This window comes from Neovison vison, chromosome 1, assembly GCF_020171115.1.
Source record: "Neovison vison isolate M4711 chromosome 1, ASM_NN_V1, whole genome shotgun sequence".
Taxonomy (NCBI): Eukaryota; Metazoa; Chordata; class Mammalia; order Carnivora; family Mustelidae; genus Neogale; species Neogale vison.
This window is the reverse complement of record NC_058091.1, coordinates 46,295,126-46,311,674: the sequence shown is the minus strand read 5'-3', so window position 1 is coordinate 46,311,674 and position 16,549 is coordinate 46,295,126. Positions and strand designations below refer to the sequence as shown.

The window sequence follows — 16,549 nt, the reverse complement described above, 5'->3', positions numbered from 1 at the left end:
TAAATGTACTAAATGTAAATTGTACTAACATACAGTTGTCATAGTGAGTAGGATGACTGATGGGGAACTTCACAGAGGAGAGTCATTTGAGTTCAGGGCCCTGAACATAAACAGGCTTTACAACAGACCACCCAATTAGAATCTGCTTTCTAGAAGATACCCAAGTGATTTGAGTGAAAACACACTAAAGATTGAAAAGGACTACTTAAGATATAATGGTGGATGGAAAGAAACTAGAGTAAAATTTCTGCCACCTTTTTACATTACCTCAGACAGTCCAGTGAGGTCTTTAATGGCCAGTGACAGTCAAAGTGTTCTCATGTTGAATGGATATAAATTCAACCAAATCCAAAGAACTTTGACCTTTTGGTTGATTTCTGTAGTTCTGATGGGGATTTTATATGTGTAGATACGTGATCCTCTATACCCAGACTTAGATTTAACCCTTAATATTTTCCTTATGGGAGCTAGCAGTTCTGGTTTGGCAACCAATTTTGAAGTGGAGAAGGAATGTGAAGATTCTTCAGTGAGATGGCCTCAAGTTTTCTGGTAAATGTAGTCTTGCACCAGGAAGCAGAGAGGAGGTAGAAGAATCATAGTAAGAGCTTAGTGAGAGCAGGTCAGGCTGAGGAGGCTAATACTGAGGTCCCAGCCCAGCCAAAGTGAGCCAGAGACCCTGCCCAAGAATTCAGGGATCGTGATGATTCCCAGCCCCTCACACTATCTGTTTTGAAAATTATCTAAATCAAAGAGCTGAAGGAGTTTTAGACGTTGAAGATGTAATGAAAAGAGCAGCAGACTCAATGTCTGCAATTCCTGGATCAAAAATTAAGATAACTGGTGTGTATGAGTTTTAATGATTGAGAAGACCAGTGTAAATCCCAGAAATCACACAACGTACTCATGAAGGTTTCTAATTCTTTTCTAATCTCTAGTTCCAGCCCTCATCCCTGTGAACTTGGGTACCTCAGGAAATCTCTCTAAGGCTATTTTCCCATCTGTCAAGCAAAAATAATGGTACCTGCCCTACTGACCTAAGTTCCGTACCTATTTAAGTTGTTTTAAGGCTCAAAGAGGGAATATATATACAGTTCTTTGAGTTATCAGCAAATAACTCTGCTGCCTAATTTCATTAGAAATTAAAGCTATTTATTGTGACCTGTAGCTTCCACATAGGAGACTGTCTCCTCATCTGCTTTTTCATCCTTTCTCATTTCTCAGAAAATAAAGGATCCTACCTTTTTCTCAAGTTGTATACTCAGATTGTTTAGGTAAAAAGTTTAAAAGTTTAAAAAAACTTAGGACATCTCAGACTAGAAACTTAATTCCCTTTTTAAATTTCTCGTGTGTTTCTTTATTACCTGCCATTCCACTGATACTCTAAAAATTCTTAATTACAGAATAGAAATTTATGTGAAGGTTGCTTTTCAATATAACCTCACATGTTAGTTTGGAAATAATTATGCATATAATTAATCTTAATAAAAGATAACTGTCAGAGTAAATATTGAGTGGAATTTTAGCAATCAATAGAAGTAGAAATTTTTTTTTCACTCATGAAGTATTTTTAATCTATCATACACATAAAGGGTAAGAAGCCATTTCTGTTACAGTTTAAAATTGCTGGTTTTTATGGGGTTTTTTGTTGGTTCGTTTTACTTTTTTGTTGATACATAAAACAAACAGAAAAATATACAAATAATTATACACTACCCCTCAAGTTAGAGTGAACACATCAATTATATATTCAAGTCTAAATACAGAAATAAAACACCATATGTCTCCTCAGGTCCTCCCCAATTACTGTCCTTTCCCTTCTCCCAAAAGGTAACCATTATCTAACACCACAGATAAATTTTGCCCTTTTTTTAAACTAAAAGTATATAAAAATATTTTATTTTGTGTTTGCTTCTTTCATACAACATATGTTTTTAAGAGTCATCCATGTAATTTCACAGAGTTATAACTTATTAAGCTTCATTTATTCTCATTACTTTCAGTATTTCACTATATGAATATGCTACAAATTCTCTGTTGTTGCTGTACTTTGGGGTTCTTTCCAGTTTGGTGCTTTTACAAGAAATGCAGTCATAAACCTCCTTGTATATGTGTTTTTGTGCATGTTTATTCCTTTCAACAGAGTCCTAGGATACTCATACTTTCATTAAACACATAGAATTTAAAGCCACAAAGCCTCTTGGTCACTGGGAGAAATCAGATTGTATCATTTCCTTTATCCTGATATTTCCTGTTTTGTTTTGTTTTTTTTCTCTTTGGTCCTTTTAGGGTTCTGAATGAGTTTATTATGAAAAACCCTAGTCTGGAAAATAAAAAAGACCAAAGAGACCTTCAGGTAAGGCATTTTGAATTGAGGACTGTTGCCAAAACTCTGTGTCAGTGCCCTCAACTCCAGAAAGATAAGGTCAGATAAGATCCTCTCTGAAGTTTTGCACACATGTGTGTGCGTGCAGCCATGCACATGCACACATAGACACGGACTGATTTGTTTACCTTGTTTCTTTAGGATGTAACTCATAAAATAGTGGATGCAATCGGTGCCATTGCTGGTTCTTCTTTGGAACAGACAACATGGCTGCGACGAAATCTTGAAGTTAAGCCTTCTCCCAAAATAATGGTGGATGGAACCAATTTGGAATCTGATGTTGAAGGTATTGATGTCAAACATTGAGGTTTCTATTTGTAGGCTCCTGTTTGCTATGAAATCATTGCAACCAGCACTGGAAGCACCGTAAAAATCATCCCTTTTCTCATGTTAGCAAGTAGCTATTTTCTACAGGGAAAAGGCCTAACTGCATCTTTACCTGTCTTTTCTCTTATTTAGATATGTTATCACCTGCAATGGAAACCTCGAACATAACTCCTTCTGTATATAGTGTCCATGCATTGACCTTACTTTCTGAGGTAAATACCAAGTTTTTCCACATGAACTTCCAAGTAAACAATGTCACAATTCGGTATGAGCAGTAATTCTTACAGAGGAGTTTTTAATTTGAAAAACCATTTTGTACTTCTAGAGATCACTATATAGATCACTATATAGAATAAATAAAGCTTTGACTTTGTATTAAGGCTATTTATTTTGTTAAGTATTAGTGATAGCTTTAGATAATACTTCTTTCCCCATGCACTGTTTCTTAAACATGATTTTTTAAGTATGATTTTTAAAAAGAAAAGTTGTTTTGTATCACAGTATAATCAGAAAGGTTCAAGGTATTATAATGATGCTTGCCAGTGAAATACTTTACAGTTTAGCAAACATTTTCAGATCTATCTATCCTCTAACATGCTCTTTTTTTTATTTCCTGTTATATTGCCTTGTAGGTCACTTTTGTTTCCCCTTTCAGATGTGGGTACCAAGCCTCACAAAGATTAGAACAATATGACTAAGGCCAAAGAATTATTAATTGATAAGAGTTGGGACTTAAACAGCTCAGTTCATTCGGTTAGTTTATTTCAAGCCATCTTTTAACTGAGTCAGAGAAAGAGAATACTGCGTGTCTAGTCTTTAATTCACTGTTTACTCACTGTCATATTAGAAGGTTCTTGATCTCTCTTTTTCTATACTTCCCTGTCTCAGTTGGAAATAGTAAAAATTTGCTCATATTCCTATCATGTATTTATAGTGGGCAAAAAAAAAGAAAAAGAGTGGTAGAAGTCATTCATATAAAAATGGCCTACTGAGATCTGATTTTAGATTTTTCTAATTTTAAGGTATTCTAGGTATTCTTACAGACTGAACCCCACCTCCAAATGCTGTCAGTTTTAGCTGCTAGATTATACTTCATTTCTTATGTTTTTTAGGTTTTGGCTCATCTTTTGGATATGGTTTTCTATAGTGATGAAAAGGAACGGGTTATTCCTTTACTTGTAAATATTATGCATTATGTTGTGCCCTACCTCCGAAATCACAGGTACTGTTTTAAAGTAGATTTCTTCATTCAAAGCCTATTAGAAACAAATTGTGTTCCTTTGTTGCCATTTTGGAATTACCCCAAAATAACATTATTTTTGCTTTGAATTGTAATGATTTAAAAAAAAATTATTTCTTTTACGGTTTCCTATCATTCATATCATATATCAACTTTGTTTCATATCATCATTTTAGGTGAATGTGAACATTTATGAATCATATGATTCAAGTTAGACCGTATAGGTTAAAGTGGTTCTGGTTCTCCTTCCTCCTAGTGCACATAATGCCCCTAGTTACCGAGCCTGTGTCCAGCTGCTTAGCAGTCTTAGCGGGTATCAGTACACACGGAGAGCTTGGAAAAAAGAAGCCTTTGACCTCTTTATGGATCCCAGTTTCTTTCAGATGGATGCTTCTTGTGTTAATCAGTAAGTCGTTGTCTTGCTTTTATTCAGTGTGATAATGCATCTCACTGAAATCAACGACTATCCTGCCAAGCAGAACACTATTTTTAATAGTAACAACAGAAATCTTAATTACATATCATAATCCTTGTTTCTTTCAGTTGGAGAGCAATTATGGACAATCTGATGACACATGATAAAACAACATTTAGAGATTTGATGAGTGAGTATTATGGGATGACCACCTAAGCATTATATTTCCTGATCATGACCCATGCTTAATGTTTACCTTGTTCTTCTCTAGCAATTACTGAATTAGCTCTTTGTCAAGTTATACTTAGTATCCTATAGGGATGGAATGTTGAAATTTAAAGAGGACAGGATGCCTTGGTGGCTCAGTCAGTTAAGTGTCTGACTTCAGCTCAGGTCATGATCCCAGGTCCCGAGATTGATCCCAGAGTCCAGAGTCCGGCTTCCTGCTCAGTGGCTTCTCCCTCTCCCTCTGCCCCTCCCCCCACTCCTGCGCGCACTCTCTCTCACTCACTCTCTCAAATAAATAAATAAAATATTTTAGGGGTGCCTGGGTGGCTCAGTCGTTAAGCATCTTCAGCTCAGGTCATGATCCCAGAATCCTGGGATTGAGCCCCACATCCGGCTCCCTGCTCAGTGGGAAGCCTGCTTCTCCCTCTCCCACTCCCCCTGCTTGTGTTCCCTCTCCCACTGTGTGTCTCTCTGTCAAATAAATAAAATCTTAAAAAAAAAAAAAAATCATTAAAAAATGTAAAGAAGACAACAAGGTAATAAGTAGTAAGTAGAGCTTTTTTGTCTAATTTGTGTCTAAATTGTTTCCCCAGCACAGGGCACAGCACTTGGCACATTGTAAACACTCAATAAGAAATTATTAAATGAACGGAAGATTGATAGGTGGGGAGGCAGGGAAAGGTTGGCAGTTGGATTGAGCCTGTCAGACAAGTCACTGCAAATCCTGGGGCTCTCTTTATCTATGAAGGAAGAAAGAGAAGGGCCAAGAATACCAGAATTACTCTCTACCTCACTTCTACTCTGTCTTGATTGCCTTTATATAGTACGATTCCTATAGTATTTCATCTGAAAGAAGAGTTTTCTTGTTTAGTTTTTTTTTTTTTTAATTTTATTTATTTATCTAAAGTAATCTCCACATCCAGCATGGGGCTTGAACTCACCATCCTGAGATCAGGAGTTGCATGCTCCTCAACTGAGCCAGCCAGGTCCCCTGGGTTTGTTTTTTTGTTTGTTTGGTTTTGTTGTTGTTGTTGTTGTTTTTGCTTTTTTTTTAAGTTTAAAGTTACTAAACTGATGACCTTAAATAGCAGTAAAGCTGGATGAGTCTGATGATTTCATGTAAATTCTTGAACACAAGCTGTAGTTTCCCTTCTGGAAAAGGGGCAGCATATTTTCTCCCCTCTCAGCATCACAGGTTGTTTAAAGGTTCAAATTCATCTGTTCAGCAGACAAAAATAGGCAAGGCCATTATGGTAACCTTAATCAAATAAATAAGATGATTTCAGGGAGTCAGTAGTTATGAAGGAAGTAGGGTGAGAGAACAGATTTTAAGTCATACCTAAAGAGCTCACATGTGAGGTGAAACTGAAGACTCCAACCCTCGGAAGGCCTAGGGACAAAGGATTCCACGCACAGGGAACAAAAGTTACAAAGGCCAGGCCAGATACTATTTTTAAAGCAATGAGGTGTTAGGCAGATGGCATGAAATGTGAAAGAGTTTTATTAATGGTGTTTGTTGTTGGTGTTCCGAATTTTCTAAATCGTCCTCTCTCCACATTCACAATGGCTCCCCCTTGCTCTCCTGGCTTCTGGATGCTGGGTCTGTTTGCCAGCCCTTCTGCCCCAGAGAGCCGGGACTCCTCTACCCCAAGCTCCTCCCAACCTTGGAAGTCACAGGGTGTCTACTCATTTTGAAAAAAAAAACCAGAATAATTTTTTTTCAGATGACCACACAAGTGTATCAGAACCTCTCTCACTTGCGTTCTTCTTTCAGCTCGGGTAGCTGTGGCTCAGAGCAGTTCCCTTAATCTCTTTGCAAACCGAGATGTGGAGCTAGAGCAGAGAGCCATGCTTCTCAAAAGATTAGCATTTGCTATTTTTAGCAGTGAAATCGACCAGTACCAGAAATATCTTCCAGATATACAAGGTAAATAGTGAAAAGCTATTTTCTCTGTCTTCCAAACTATGTTTTTTTGTTGTTGTTACTTAGGGAATACTTTCCCTAGGGTGTAAGTTGGGATGAAATATACCAAGTGTAGGTGAATGGAGAATGTTGGAGCAACAGAAATCTGTTCTGCGGAATCAACAAAAATGACCATCACCAGCATATTAAAAAAAAAAAAAAAAATCAAGCACTGAATTTGGAGGACTTGCCTAAATATGGTCTCTATTTATATTGTTTGATTCAACTTTCCTAAAGAATTCATGTTTAAGGGTGAGATACAAGACTACATTGCTGCCGGCAGACATATTAGTGGGATTTTCTTATTGTGGATAAGCGGTGGTATATTTTTAAGGAGAACTAAAGTACAGGCAGAGTCAAGACATTTTGGCCAAAAGTAACATTTGGAGAGCTGTCGCTTGCATGGGGGATTGCATAAAGTTTTTGATAAGCTTTACCAAATGGGCTTCGTGGCCCTCTGTGTCCTGAAGGATATCCATGTGCTCATCATCACTCTGCAGGGATGAACTTGGCCTAGGGCAGAACTGTTCCATATCCAAATCAGTGTACTTAGGCAGCCACCAGCTTCAGAAGCCACCACTGGGAACTAGGCTAGAAGGGTCATTTGTCATCTCTTTAGTGAGATCATTTCTCTCAGAAGATAAGTGGCTCCTTCTTTCCTAACCTTTTCTACTAGCATCAGATATACAACACTGCACACTATTTGTCCTGTGACTTTATTTTTAAAGCTGACTAAATTAGCGCTACTCAAAAGAGTGCTGTGTGGACCGGCACCAGGCTGTTATGCCATCCGTGATTAAGTACAGAAATTTAAAGTAAGCATTTTAAACTTACTTACAAAATTTGACAGAATCTGTTGAATCTATTAAGAAAATGGCATTTGCATTTTATATCTTTTGATTTTTTTCCTAGTAATTCATTTTTATAATATTTTATGAAAGTAATCTGCAGCGGTTTGGAAATTTACATTTTTAAATCGGTCCTTCATCAGATAGTTTGAGAGGTAGTAGGTTAGCTTATATGGAAACGTTTACATGAAAATGATGTTCATTATTGATGCATTGAAAATATACTGCATTTCTTTCAGAGAGATTGGTCGAGAGTCTCCGTTTGCCCCAGGTGCCAACTCTTCACTCGCAAGTGTTCCTGTTTTTCAGAGTGTTACTTTTAAGAATGTCTCCACAACATCTTACCTCACTCTGGCCTACCATGATTACAGAACTTGTGAGTTCATTTTAATCATCAGGTTATCCATCTAAATTATAAAACAGTGTGATTAGCATCCACATGCTTACTGGATAAAAACTAATCTTGGAAAAAAGAACTGAACTCTCATAAAGCTTGTTGAAAATGGTAAAACTAGTCAGATTCCATCTCCACACAGAAACGTCCCATCGTTACTTCCTCTGAGCTGGTTTCGTGTATTCCCTTCCACACCAGATTTCTGACTTGGTCATGGCTGCCAGGCCTGGTTGCAGGCCGTAGCGGTCCGTCTGGAGGGCTGAGAGATGGCTTCGCTGAGTTAACAGCTGTGAGGCTCGTGCTCACTCTGGAAGGGCAGCACTTACCGGAGCTAAGCTTCCTTTACAGAGACTTTTACAGATTTTATAATCTCCCAGTGGGCTTCCTAAGTCCCCACTACACCCATCCCTTCTCCCTGGGTCATAGCATCGTCCTCATCTGAATGATTTGGGGAGCTCCGGAAAAGGACAAGAGTAAAGAAAGGGAAGTGAATCTGTAACTCCTGAAAACCCAAGCGTTTATCCTCTCCTCATAAAGACATTGGCTTTAATATATTTTTTAAATAACTGTAACTGTGTTGCATTGTCACCAAATAAAAGCCTGGCTTCATCTCAGCTTGGTCATTAGGAAGGCCCTGTGCTAACTGTGCAGTTTAACTTTCAGAAACTAAGTATGGTTTAATTTGATTGAATTCTGAAATTTATTTTTGGGTCAGTGAAAACATAGCATAAGGAGAACTTGAAAGAAGCATTAAATATCAAGTTTAAATAAAACATTTAACATGAATTTCACGGTCTTCAGGTACAGGTATTTTTACTGATGGAGCAGGAACTCACTGCTGATGAAGATATTTCACGGTAAGATGTAATACATTTCCATATGTTCTTGTCAGTGTTCAGTATCCTAAAGTCATCCAGAATATTACAACTAGAATAGTATAAATAGTGTGTTATATGAATACTTTATATATTCGTTAGTTTATGTAATAGTCTGTTATTACCTAAATGACCATATTTGGGTATAATATAGTATCGTTTATTCCTTAACCATTTTAGACTTCATGGCCTTTGTCTTCCAGACAAAGTTTAAAGCAATATTATTTAGTTTAGTTTAAAGCAATATTATTTCAGTTACTCCAGCTGTGTTGGTTTTGGTAGGTCACATGTTGTCCCTGAAACATCAGCAAAACCTATCATGGCAGGTAACCTCTAACTAAAGTATCCATATGTCCTGATCTTTCAGAATGATCTTGGTGCACTACACTTTTATTCTTTTAGTACAGGCAATATACTAATATGACTGAATATAAATTATTTATATAGGAATTTTTGTATAAATAAGTTTATAAATTAAAAAGTTCCTTTAGCACCATGTGTCTTAAATATATTTTATTCTACAGTGCTAGGTTTATTTTTTAAAAAAAGCATTCCCCTCTCCTAATAACCGCTTTTATAGAAAGACCTCCCCCCACAATATTTGCAGAGAGACGTCGAGTAATAGGGAAGTCTGTTGGCTTTACAGCTTGTATTTTTATATTTCTTGAGTGTAACTTAAGTTAAAGTTACTCTGTACTATTTTTACATTATCAACATAAGTGAACTTTTTAAGGGTGGCTCAGTTAAGCCCCCAATTCTTGATATCAGCTTAGGTCATTGATCTCAAGTCATGAGTTGGTGCCCTGCCGCAGGGTCTGCACTGGGCACAGAGCCTGCTTGAGATACACACACACACACACACACACACACACCCTTTCTCTACTCTTTCCCTCTTCCCTGCATTTAAAAAAAAGGGGGGGGGGCGGGGGAGGACTTTTTATTTGAAAACAGCAAAGCGAACTTAGTCATGACCTTGCTCAGCGGTTACTAGTACACATACTGGAATAAAAAATATTAGCTGGCACTTTGGGAATTATCTGTTAGGAACTGGGTACGGCTGCTGACAGCACTGTCTCCTGCTTACAGGACTTCAGGCCCCTCTGTGGCTGGTCTGGAGACAACCTACACAGGAGGTAATGGCTTTTCTACTTCATATAACAGCCAGCGGTGGTTAAACCTCTATCTGTCTGCTTGCAAATTTTTGGATTTGGCTCTGGCATTGCCCTCTGAAAATCTTCCTCAGTTTCAGATGTAAGTAAAAACAAAGATATTAAATGGATATTGTTGAAAATGCATTTGCTTTGGTGACAGACATCTAGGACCAATTTAAAAGTTTTTTGTATAAGTTGAAATATAATTTTTACTAGAATGGGGAGGTGCAGTTACTCGAAGTAAATGGTTCCTGTGGATAAATTAACAGCATTTAGTTGACAAATTGAGTACCCGCCTTATGTGAGGTGATGGCACACGTGACTCAGCAGCTTCCGGTCCAGTGTAGGGGACAGACAGTTGAACACATCCTGGCTGTTCTGATAGCAGACGTGCAGGAGGCTGTTGAGGTCACACAGCTGAGACCCCCTCCTAGCTTGAGGCCCCAAATACAGATTTATACTGAATGTGGTGAAGAGCAAGGGGACACACGTGGAGTCTGGGGGATTGGAATGGACCCGGTTTGTGTGAAATGCTGAGGGATCAGTGTCATGGGAGCAGAATGTTATGAGAAGAGGCTGGAAAGGGGCTGAATGATGAAAGGCCTTGGGAGCTGTATCAGAGCATTAGCCTTTAAACTAAGGACAGTGGAAACCCACTGAATCATCATAAGGAATGAAGTGATGTTACCAGGCTTGCATTTTAGGAATTTTACTTTGGCTGCGTAGTTTGGACACAGGACTGGAGATGGGCAAGCCTGGAATCAAGGCGGCTTTCATTTCAGATGATAGTTAACTGAACTGGAGAGATGATGGCAGAGGGGACTAGGGAGAAACTTAATACAAGTAAATTCCCATAAGTGTTCAAAAATATTTCATTATGGCTTTTCGTATTTAAATTTTTAAATAGGCAAGGTAAGTAAGATTGTTTTATCAAATGTAGCTAACTTGAGAATTTATCCATATGACCAAATATGTTTTTACATATAATGTGTCTTCTTATTCTTCTGGAATGGAGTAGCAGTAGGATAAAGAGTAAACTACCAGAATCTGCTTTCTATACTGGACATGCTTAATTCTCTAAAAGTGCTGTTTCATAAGCTTGCTTTTTATTAAATTTAATGGTAAGAACTAGAAATTTTTTTTTAGATTAATTCTAGTTCCTTGTTTTCTTCCATTTGAAAGCTATCTAACACCACTTCTTAATAAATTTGAGGAGTCACATACCTGTTATACTGATGTTACTCCTGAAGAAATTCAAAAAGAAATCCTAAGCAGAATTGTCAGAAAGTGGTCAGAATTAATTAGGAACCTTATTGTCACAAAAGTAATACCAACCTGGCACCTGCGTGTTTCAGTAGGTTAAGCATCTGCCTTATGCTCGGGTCATGATCTTAGGGTCCTCCCTGCTTGGTGGGGAGTCTGCCTCCTCTCTCTCTCAAATAAGTAAAATCATATATATATATATATATACATACACACACACACACACACACACACACACACACACACATATATGATAGAAACTGTAGTCTTTGGTGCTCTAGGAAGAACATTAAGCAGTATGCTCATGGTGTTAACTTTTTGGTTTCTGTTATGAGAACCAAAATGAGTTCATCCTACTTGTCAGGACTTTACTAGAAAGGGGATGAAATAGGCTGTAATACTAAAAAACTACTAATCTTTTTTAAACTACTATTTTTAACAAATCTATAAAGTAGTAGATGACATGGAGAATTTGATCCTGAAAGAGTAACACCTTTCTAAACATGTATTTCAAAAGTTAAAGATACTTGATAACCACAAAAAAATCTTAAAAAGTCTCTGTGTGACCAAAAACTACCATAAAGTGGAAAAGGTAGCAATGAGTTGGGGTAACATATTTGTGAACTTCCTTACAACGTAAAAATATCAATGACCCAGTAGGAAAATGAGCCAATGACAGTTAATAGTTCACAGAAACGAAATGGCCCATAAGCACTGAAAAAGCCATATTCATATGAGAAATTCCACTTACAAATAACCACCATAATGGTAAAGATCTAAAAGTATATTTCTTTTTAACCTTAACAGAAGCATTATTCTAGTTGCAAGAATACACAGATATTGTCCAGTTGTTCCCCAAGGAAGTTATAGTTACCAGAACTCAAAATACACCTTCTCAAGCCAGGAATTCTATTTCCGAGGACTTCTCCTATCACTATACTGTCAGATGTGTACAAAAATCAGCATTATGTAAGGGTTGTCACTGTGGCATTATTTTTAATAGCAAGAAATGGGGCAATCTAGGAGACTGGTTAATCAGTTCATTCCAACACCAGAGTACTGTGTAGTTGTTATAAAGAGAATGGGGTTTTATGGGACATTATCACTAAGATATCTAATTAAATCAGAACAAGCAGCAGTGAGGCTTTTTTATTAAGAGGAGGTTGGTTGTGTGGGGATGTGCTCTGTCATGCATGAACTCTGGATGGATACACGGGAAACTGGGGGTATTGATGGACCCTGTGGTGGGAGACAGACTACTTTTCTTTAGTGTATCCTTTTATACTGTTTGACTTTTCCCATAATCAGATATTTACTTACTGAAGACAAAAATAAAAACAAAAATACAAGGGAGGTATGAAAGAAATCCTACATAATTTTTGTATTTCTTTGCCCCTTTGTGTGTGTGGGATCATCTGGCCAAGCACATGGTAGAGATTTTGCCATTAACAAATGATGGAATCATTTCAGTTACTTGCTTTGTGCTCATGAAAAAAAAAAAAAAAATGAACACTTTACTGTCTAGCACCCTATGCAGTAGATAGTAGTATCTTTATTTAATGGTGAAGGGAAAGGGTCTGGCGAAGAATTCTGTCCTGACAGGGCTGCAAGCAGCACAGCTGCCACCGGAATCTGTTTAGGTGGTGCGGCCGTGACTTTTCCACTATACTTATGTGGCCTTGTCTTACCTGGCACACCTTGTCTTAGCAGTGTTGATGTTCTTCTGTTCATAGGTACCGATGGGCCTTTATTCCAGAAGCCTCGGATGATTCTGGTTTAGAAGTCAGAAGGCAGGGCATACACCAACGAGAATTTAAACCTTATGTAGTTCGACTAGCAAAACTTCTTCGGAAAAGGGCAAAGGTATTGTATTCTTTTTCTCTTTCAATGTAGTTAGAACTATAAAATGTATTTGTATCATGTCTTCTGTACCTTATGTCTTTCAGTATGCATCAGGCTAATTAGAGATCTTTGCCCCAGAAAATGATGAATTTGGCACACTTGCCAGTGAGCCTTTGTTCCAAATCTTTTGTCTTTTTCAGACATTAAAAATTTTTCAGGGACACCTGGCTGACTCAGCTGGTCGAGCATCCGACCCTTGATCTTGGAAAGCCCATGTTGGATATAGAGATTACTTACAGAAAATAAACAAAAAAAATTTTTTTAATTATTTATTTTTTTCAAAAAATGTAAAGTTTGGGGATGATGTGGGTTTGCAGTGTGTGCTTTGAGTGCTCAGAAATTTCCCAGCCTTCTGGGGGTCCCCTAATCAGGCAGCTACCCCTGAACTAAATCACACTCCACAAAAAATGGGATGGAGGAAAGTGATTAAAGAGGAGGTTGTGTTTGAAGGATCTAAGGAACATGATTTTCAAATCAAGTTGTTTCTTTAGGAACTAAGTGAAAGGGCAGAGATGAAGATGAAAGTTGGATCCAGAGTTTAAGGCTAGGACTTGGGTATTTCTCACTTTGTTAAGGTTAGAAAGGTTAAAAAAAATAATCATGGTGACAAATCCAAAAGCCAAGTGATGGTATGTATGACCCCAGGCACATGCACTTTCTGTCATCCCTGCATCTCATAAGTATTGACCGTATCTGTAAGACCACTCTCTGTATCTAAGGGATAAACAAGACCACCTTTTCCCTAAAACGTGTCTCCCAGAATAAGAAAAGAGTTTTGATTAGAGAGCATTTTCTACACTTTAAACAAGGTCTTCATGGCCAAGCATACTTGTCATTGGAACAAAGACTCTGAGTTCTCCTCTTTCCTTCCACAGGACAAGGAGGAGGACTTTAAGACAGTGATTTTGGAGGGATTGGAGATGGCCAAGCATCAGGTGAGGGTGGCTTTTTGATGCTTGTGATGTGGCAGCAAAAGTTGCCACATCTGGACCAAATATTGAGACACAAACCCAGGTCTGGATCTCAACAAGTACAAGAGAGGTAAAGAGGAAGGAAGTTTGTCTTCAAGCATAGACTGGTGAAGTGAAAGGAGAAATCATTTTTATGGAAACATGTCTGACTTTTTAATTTTATTTATTGTTGAGGAAGTGTAGTTCTGATGAAGAGAACACCAAAACAAGGGTACTTGTTATGGGTCAAGAGCTTAGTAGTAAAAGTCCCTCTCTTACAGGTACATCTTGACAGGAATATAAACAAAAGATTACACCTCAGTTACTTTTGAAAATTAGTTGTATAGAGGGTTCAAGCATGCCTTTTCCCTCAGGATAAATTCATGTCTATTTACTTTTTAATTACTGTTGGATTGCAGTTTGACTTAGGGGACTGGAAAGGTGGTATGGTCAGCCACCCAATGGTTGCCAGTGATGAGAAAGTCAGTCTGGGACACTCATTAAAGCCAGTGTTCTAATTAAGCAAAAGGAAGAGGTTTTCTGTATCCTATATCTTAGACTGGAGGTTAAATAATTGCTGTTTTTTCTTTTTTTTCTGGCTATAGAGAACTGGATGATCTTTTTTTGTTTGCTCCTATTATAACTTCAGTCTATTTTCCTTTCTCAGGATTTCATTTTTAAGTAAGCAAACAAAGCTTGTGATCACATGTAAGAAAAAGGCTGGATTTTGCATCTGCTCTACTAGGAAACTAGCATTATTAAAAATTAACAGTTTTTAAGTTTAACAGTTTAAAAGTTTCTCAGCAGCATCTGGTCTGAGAAGGCAAAATCCATTTGTTAACCAATAGGACAGATTCTAGTTCTGCTTTTTAAGTCCCCTTGATGATTTTTTCCCCCATTTTCTATCCAGTCCATGTCTATCTTCATTCTCTCCACTCTGTGTTTTTATATCTGTGGTTCTGCCCTAACTCAGACATCTCCAACTCTCTCAGAACTTTCCCTAGATAGACTGAGGTCTACATCTTTGTATAATCTGGTTGGCTTCTTAAATCAGCCTCTTGGTACAAAGGTATTTTAATTGCATTGACATTTAGTTGACAGAGTTTTCACCTACATTCTTGTTTGACTTCTCTGCTGGATAGATTATACTTCCCCACTTTTTAAAATGAGGAACTTTTCTGTATCTTACCCAAGGATATCCCTCAGTGAGTAAAAGGCAGAGCTGTAACACCAACCCTACTGTTTTGACGCCAGGTCCAGCTTTCCTCCCCATGTTGTTTAACACAGTGAAGCAGATGGCAGTGCATCTCCCGAGTGTTCCTTTACTTTCTCGCTTACTGAGTTGATCACTTTGAAGCCTGCCACCATGTTGTGGCAAGTATAAGCCATTTGGCTAAAAGGGAACTACCTACCTGATTCACAAGTGGTGACCTGGAGAAGACTGCTGTCTCTTCCTAACCTCCTTCTCTTCTCCTGGGTCACCTGCGTGGGAGTCCAGAATCTGGGAGCTTTTTGAGTATATGCAAAGCACAACATAAACTGTTAATTTTTGACTCTCCCTCTCAAAAAACGAATTCTGCTAACGAAGTGTGCTCATGCACTCCAGTTGGAAAATGGGCCTGCGGTATTGGGACTCTTCTGTCCACATTTCATAACTGGCACAAAGAGGCTTCAGTTAGAAGCAAGAGTCTAATCAAGTCTGGAATAGAGACTTAGTGTGATTGTTTGCATTTGTTAACTGTTGCTGATGTTTATACCCTTTGAAATGTTCTCGTGGACTGTACTCATCCGTTAATTACCATCCCCCGTGTCTTCTACAGAAAAATCCGGAGGAAGACAACTCAGGGAGAACGTTGGGTTGGGAGCCGGGACGCCTGCTGCTCACCATCTGCGCCGTGCGCAGTATCGAGCAGCTCCTGCCGTTCTTCAATGTGCTCAGCCAAGTCTTCAACAGCAAAGTCACCAGCCGATGTGCAGGCCACTCAGGGAGCCCCATCCTCTACTCAAATACCTTCCCTAACAAGGACATGAAACTGGAAAACCACAAACCATTTTCCAGCAAAGCCAGGCAAAAAATAGAAGAGATGGTAGAAAAAGATTTCCTGGAAGGGGTGATAAAAACTTGAAGCACTACAAGTGGTTCCATTTAACTATATGTAAATGTAATTATTTAAAACAAACATTGCTCTGAGTTGTATAGTTTCTTTTTTTGTATGTAACAAAACATTTCAGGTTGTATTTAATTTAAATATTTGTAAATACAAGCAAATGTCTGAAAGTGGCCTGAATCAAGTTTAAATATTGTTGGCTCATATTGATTATGGTGCCTGAGAGAGATCTATATATACATCTATAGTCCACTGTTTTACTGTCCTGAATTGTCTTAAACCTGCAAAATACACACTGCACATTTTTTGCTATTGGTTTCAGGCTTTGTTCAATTTAGATTTGTTGGGATCTTCTTTCGGTTCTTGACCACATTCTAGTGTCCGAATGGGGTCACTTCTCTGTGGGAGGCGTGGTCATGTATGACCATTTTCTCCCACATACCTTCACTAAGCGGAGTAAAGCGCAACCGGAGCCCAGGCCCTGCATCCTCCCAAGTGTAGC

At 38.1% G+C, this 16,549-nt stretch overlaps 1 protein-coding gene across 14 annotated transcripts in view; it reads left to right on the top strand.

Moving 5' to 3' along the window:
* DOP1A (DOP1 leucine zipper like protein A) overlaps nt 1-16,355 on the top strand; it is a 100,369-nt gene extending 84,014 nt beyond the window's left edge. For 8 of the 14 annotated variants that reach the window (XM_044246494.1, XM_044246485.1, XM_044246443.1 and 5 more), the window contains 13 exons: nt 2,287-2,353; nt 2,525-2,669; nt 2,843-2,922; nt 3,823-3,932; nt 4,207-4,356; nt 4,494-4,555; nt 6,368-6,520; nt 7,644-7,780; nt 8,600-8,655; nt 9,760-9,924; nt 12,821-12,950; nt 13,865-13,924; nt 15,760-16,355. In XM_044246494.1, the coding sequence (XP_044102429.1) occupies nt 2,287-2,353; nt 2,525-2,669; nt 2,843-2,922; nt 3,823-3,932; nt 4,207-4,356; nt 4,494-4,555; nt 6,368-6,520; nt 7,644-7,780; nt 8,600-8,655; nt 9,760-9,924; nt 12,821-12,950; nt 13,865-13,924; nt 15,760-16,065 (1,621 nt within the window). In that variant the 3' untranslated portion in view covers nt 16,066-16,355. Of the gene's footprint in view, nt 1-2,286; nt 2,354-2,524; nt 2,670-2,842; nt 2,923-3,822; nt 3,933-4,206; nt 4,357-4,493; nt 4,556-6,367; nt 6,521-7,643; nt 7,781-8,599; nt 8,656-9,759; nt 9,925-12,820; nt 12,951-13,864; nt 13,925-15,759 lie in introns of those variants that run through there. The other 6 variants (XM_044246526.1, XM_044246465.1, XM_044246476.1 and 3 more) reach the window with 2 other exon arrangements.
* Nucleotides 16,356-16,549: the final 194 nt, after the last annotated feature.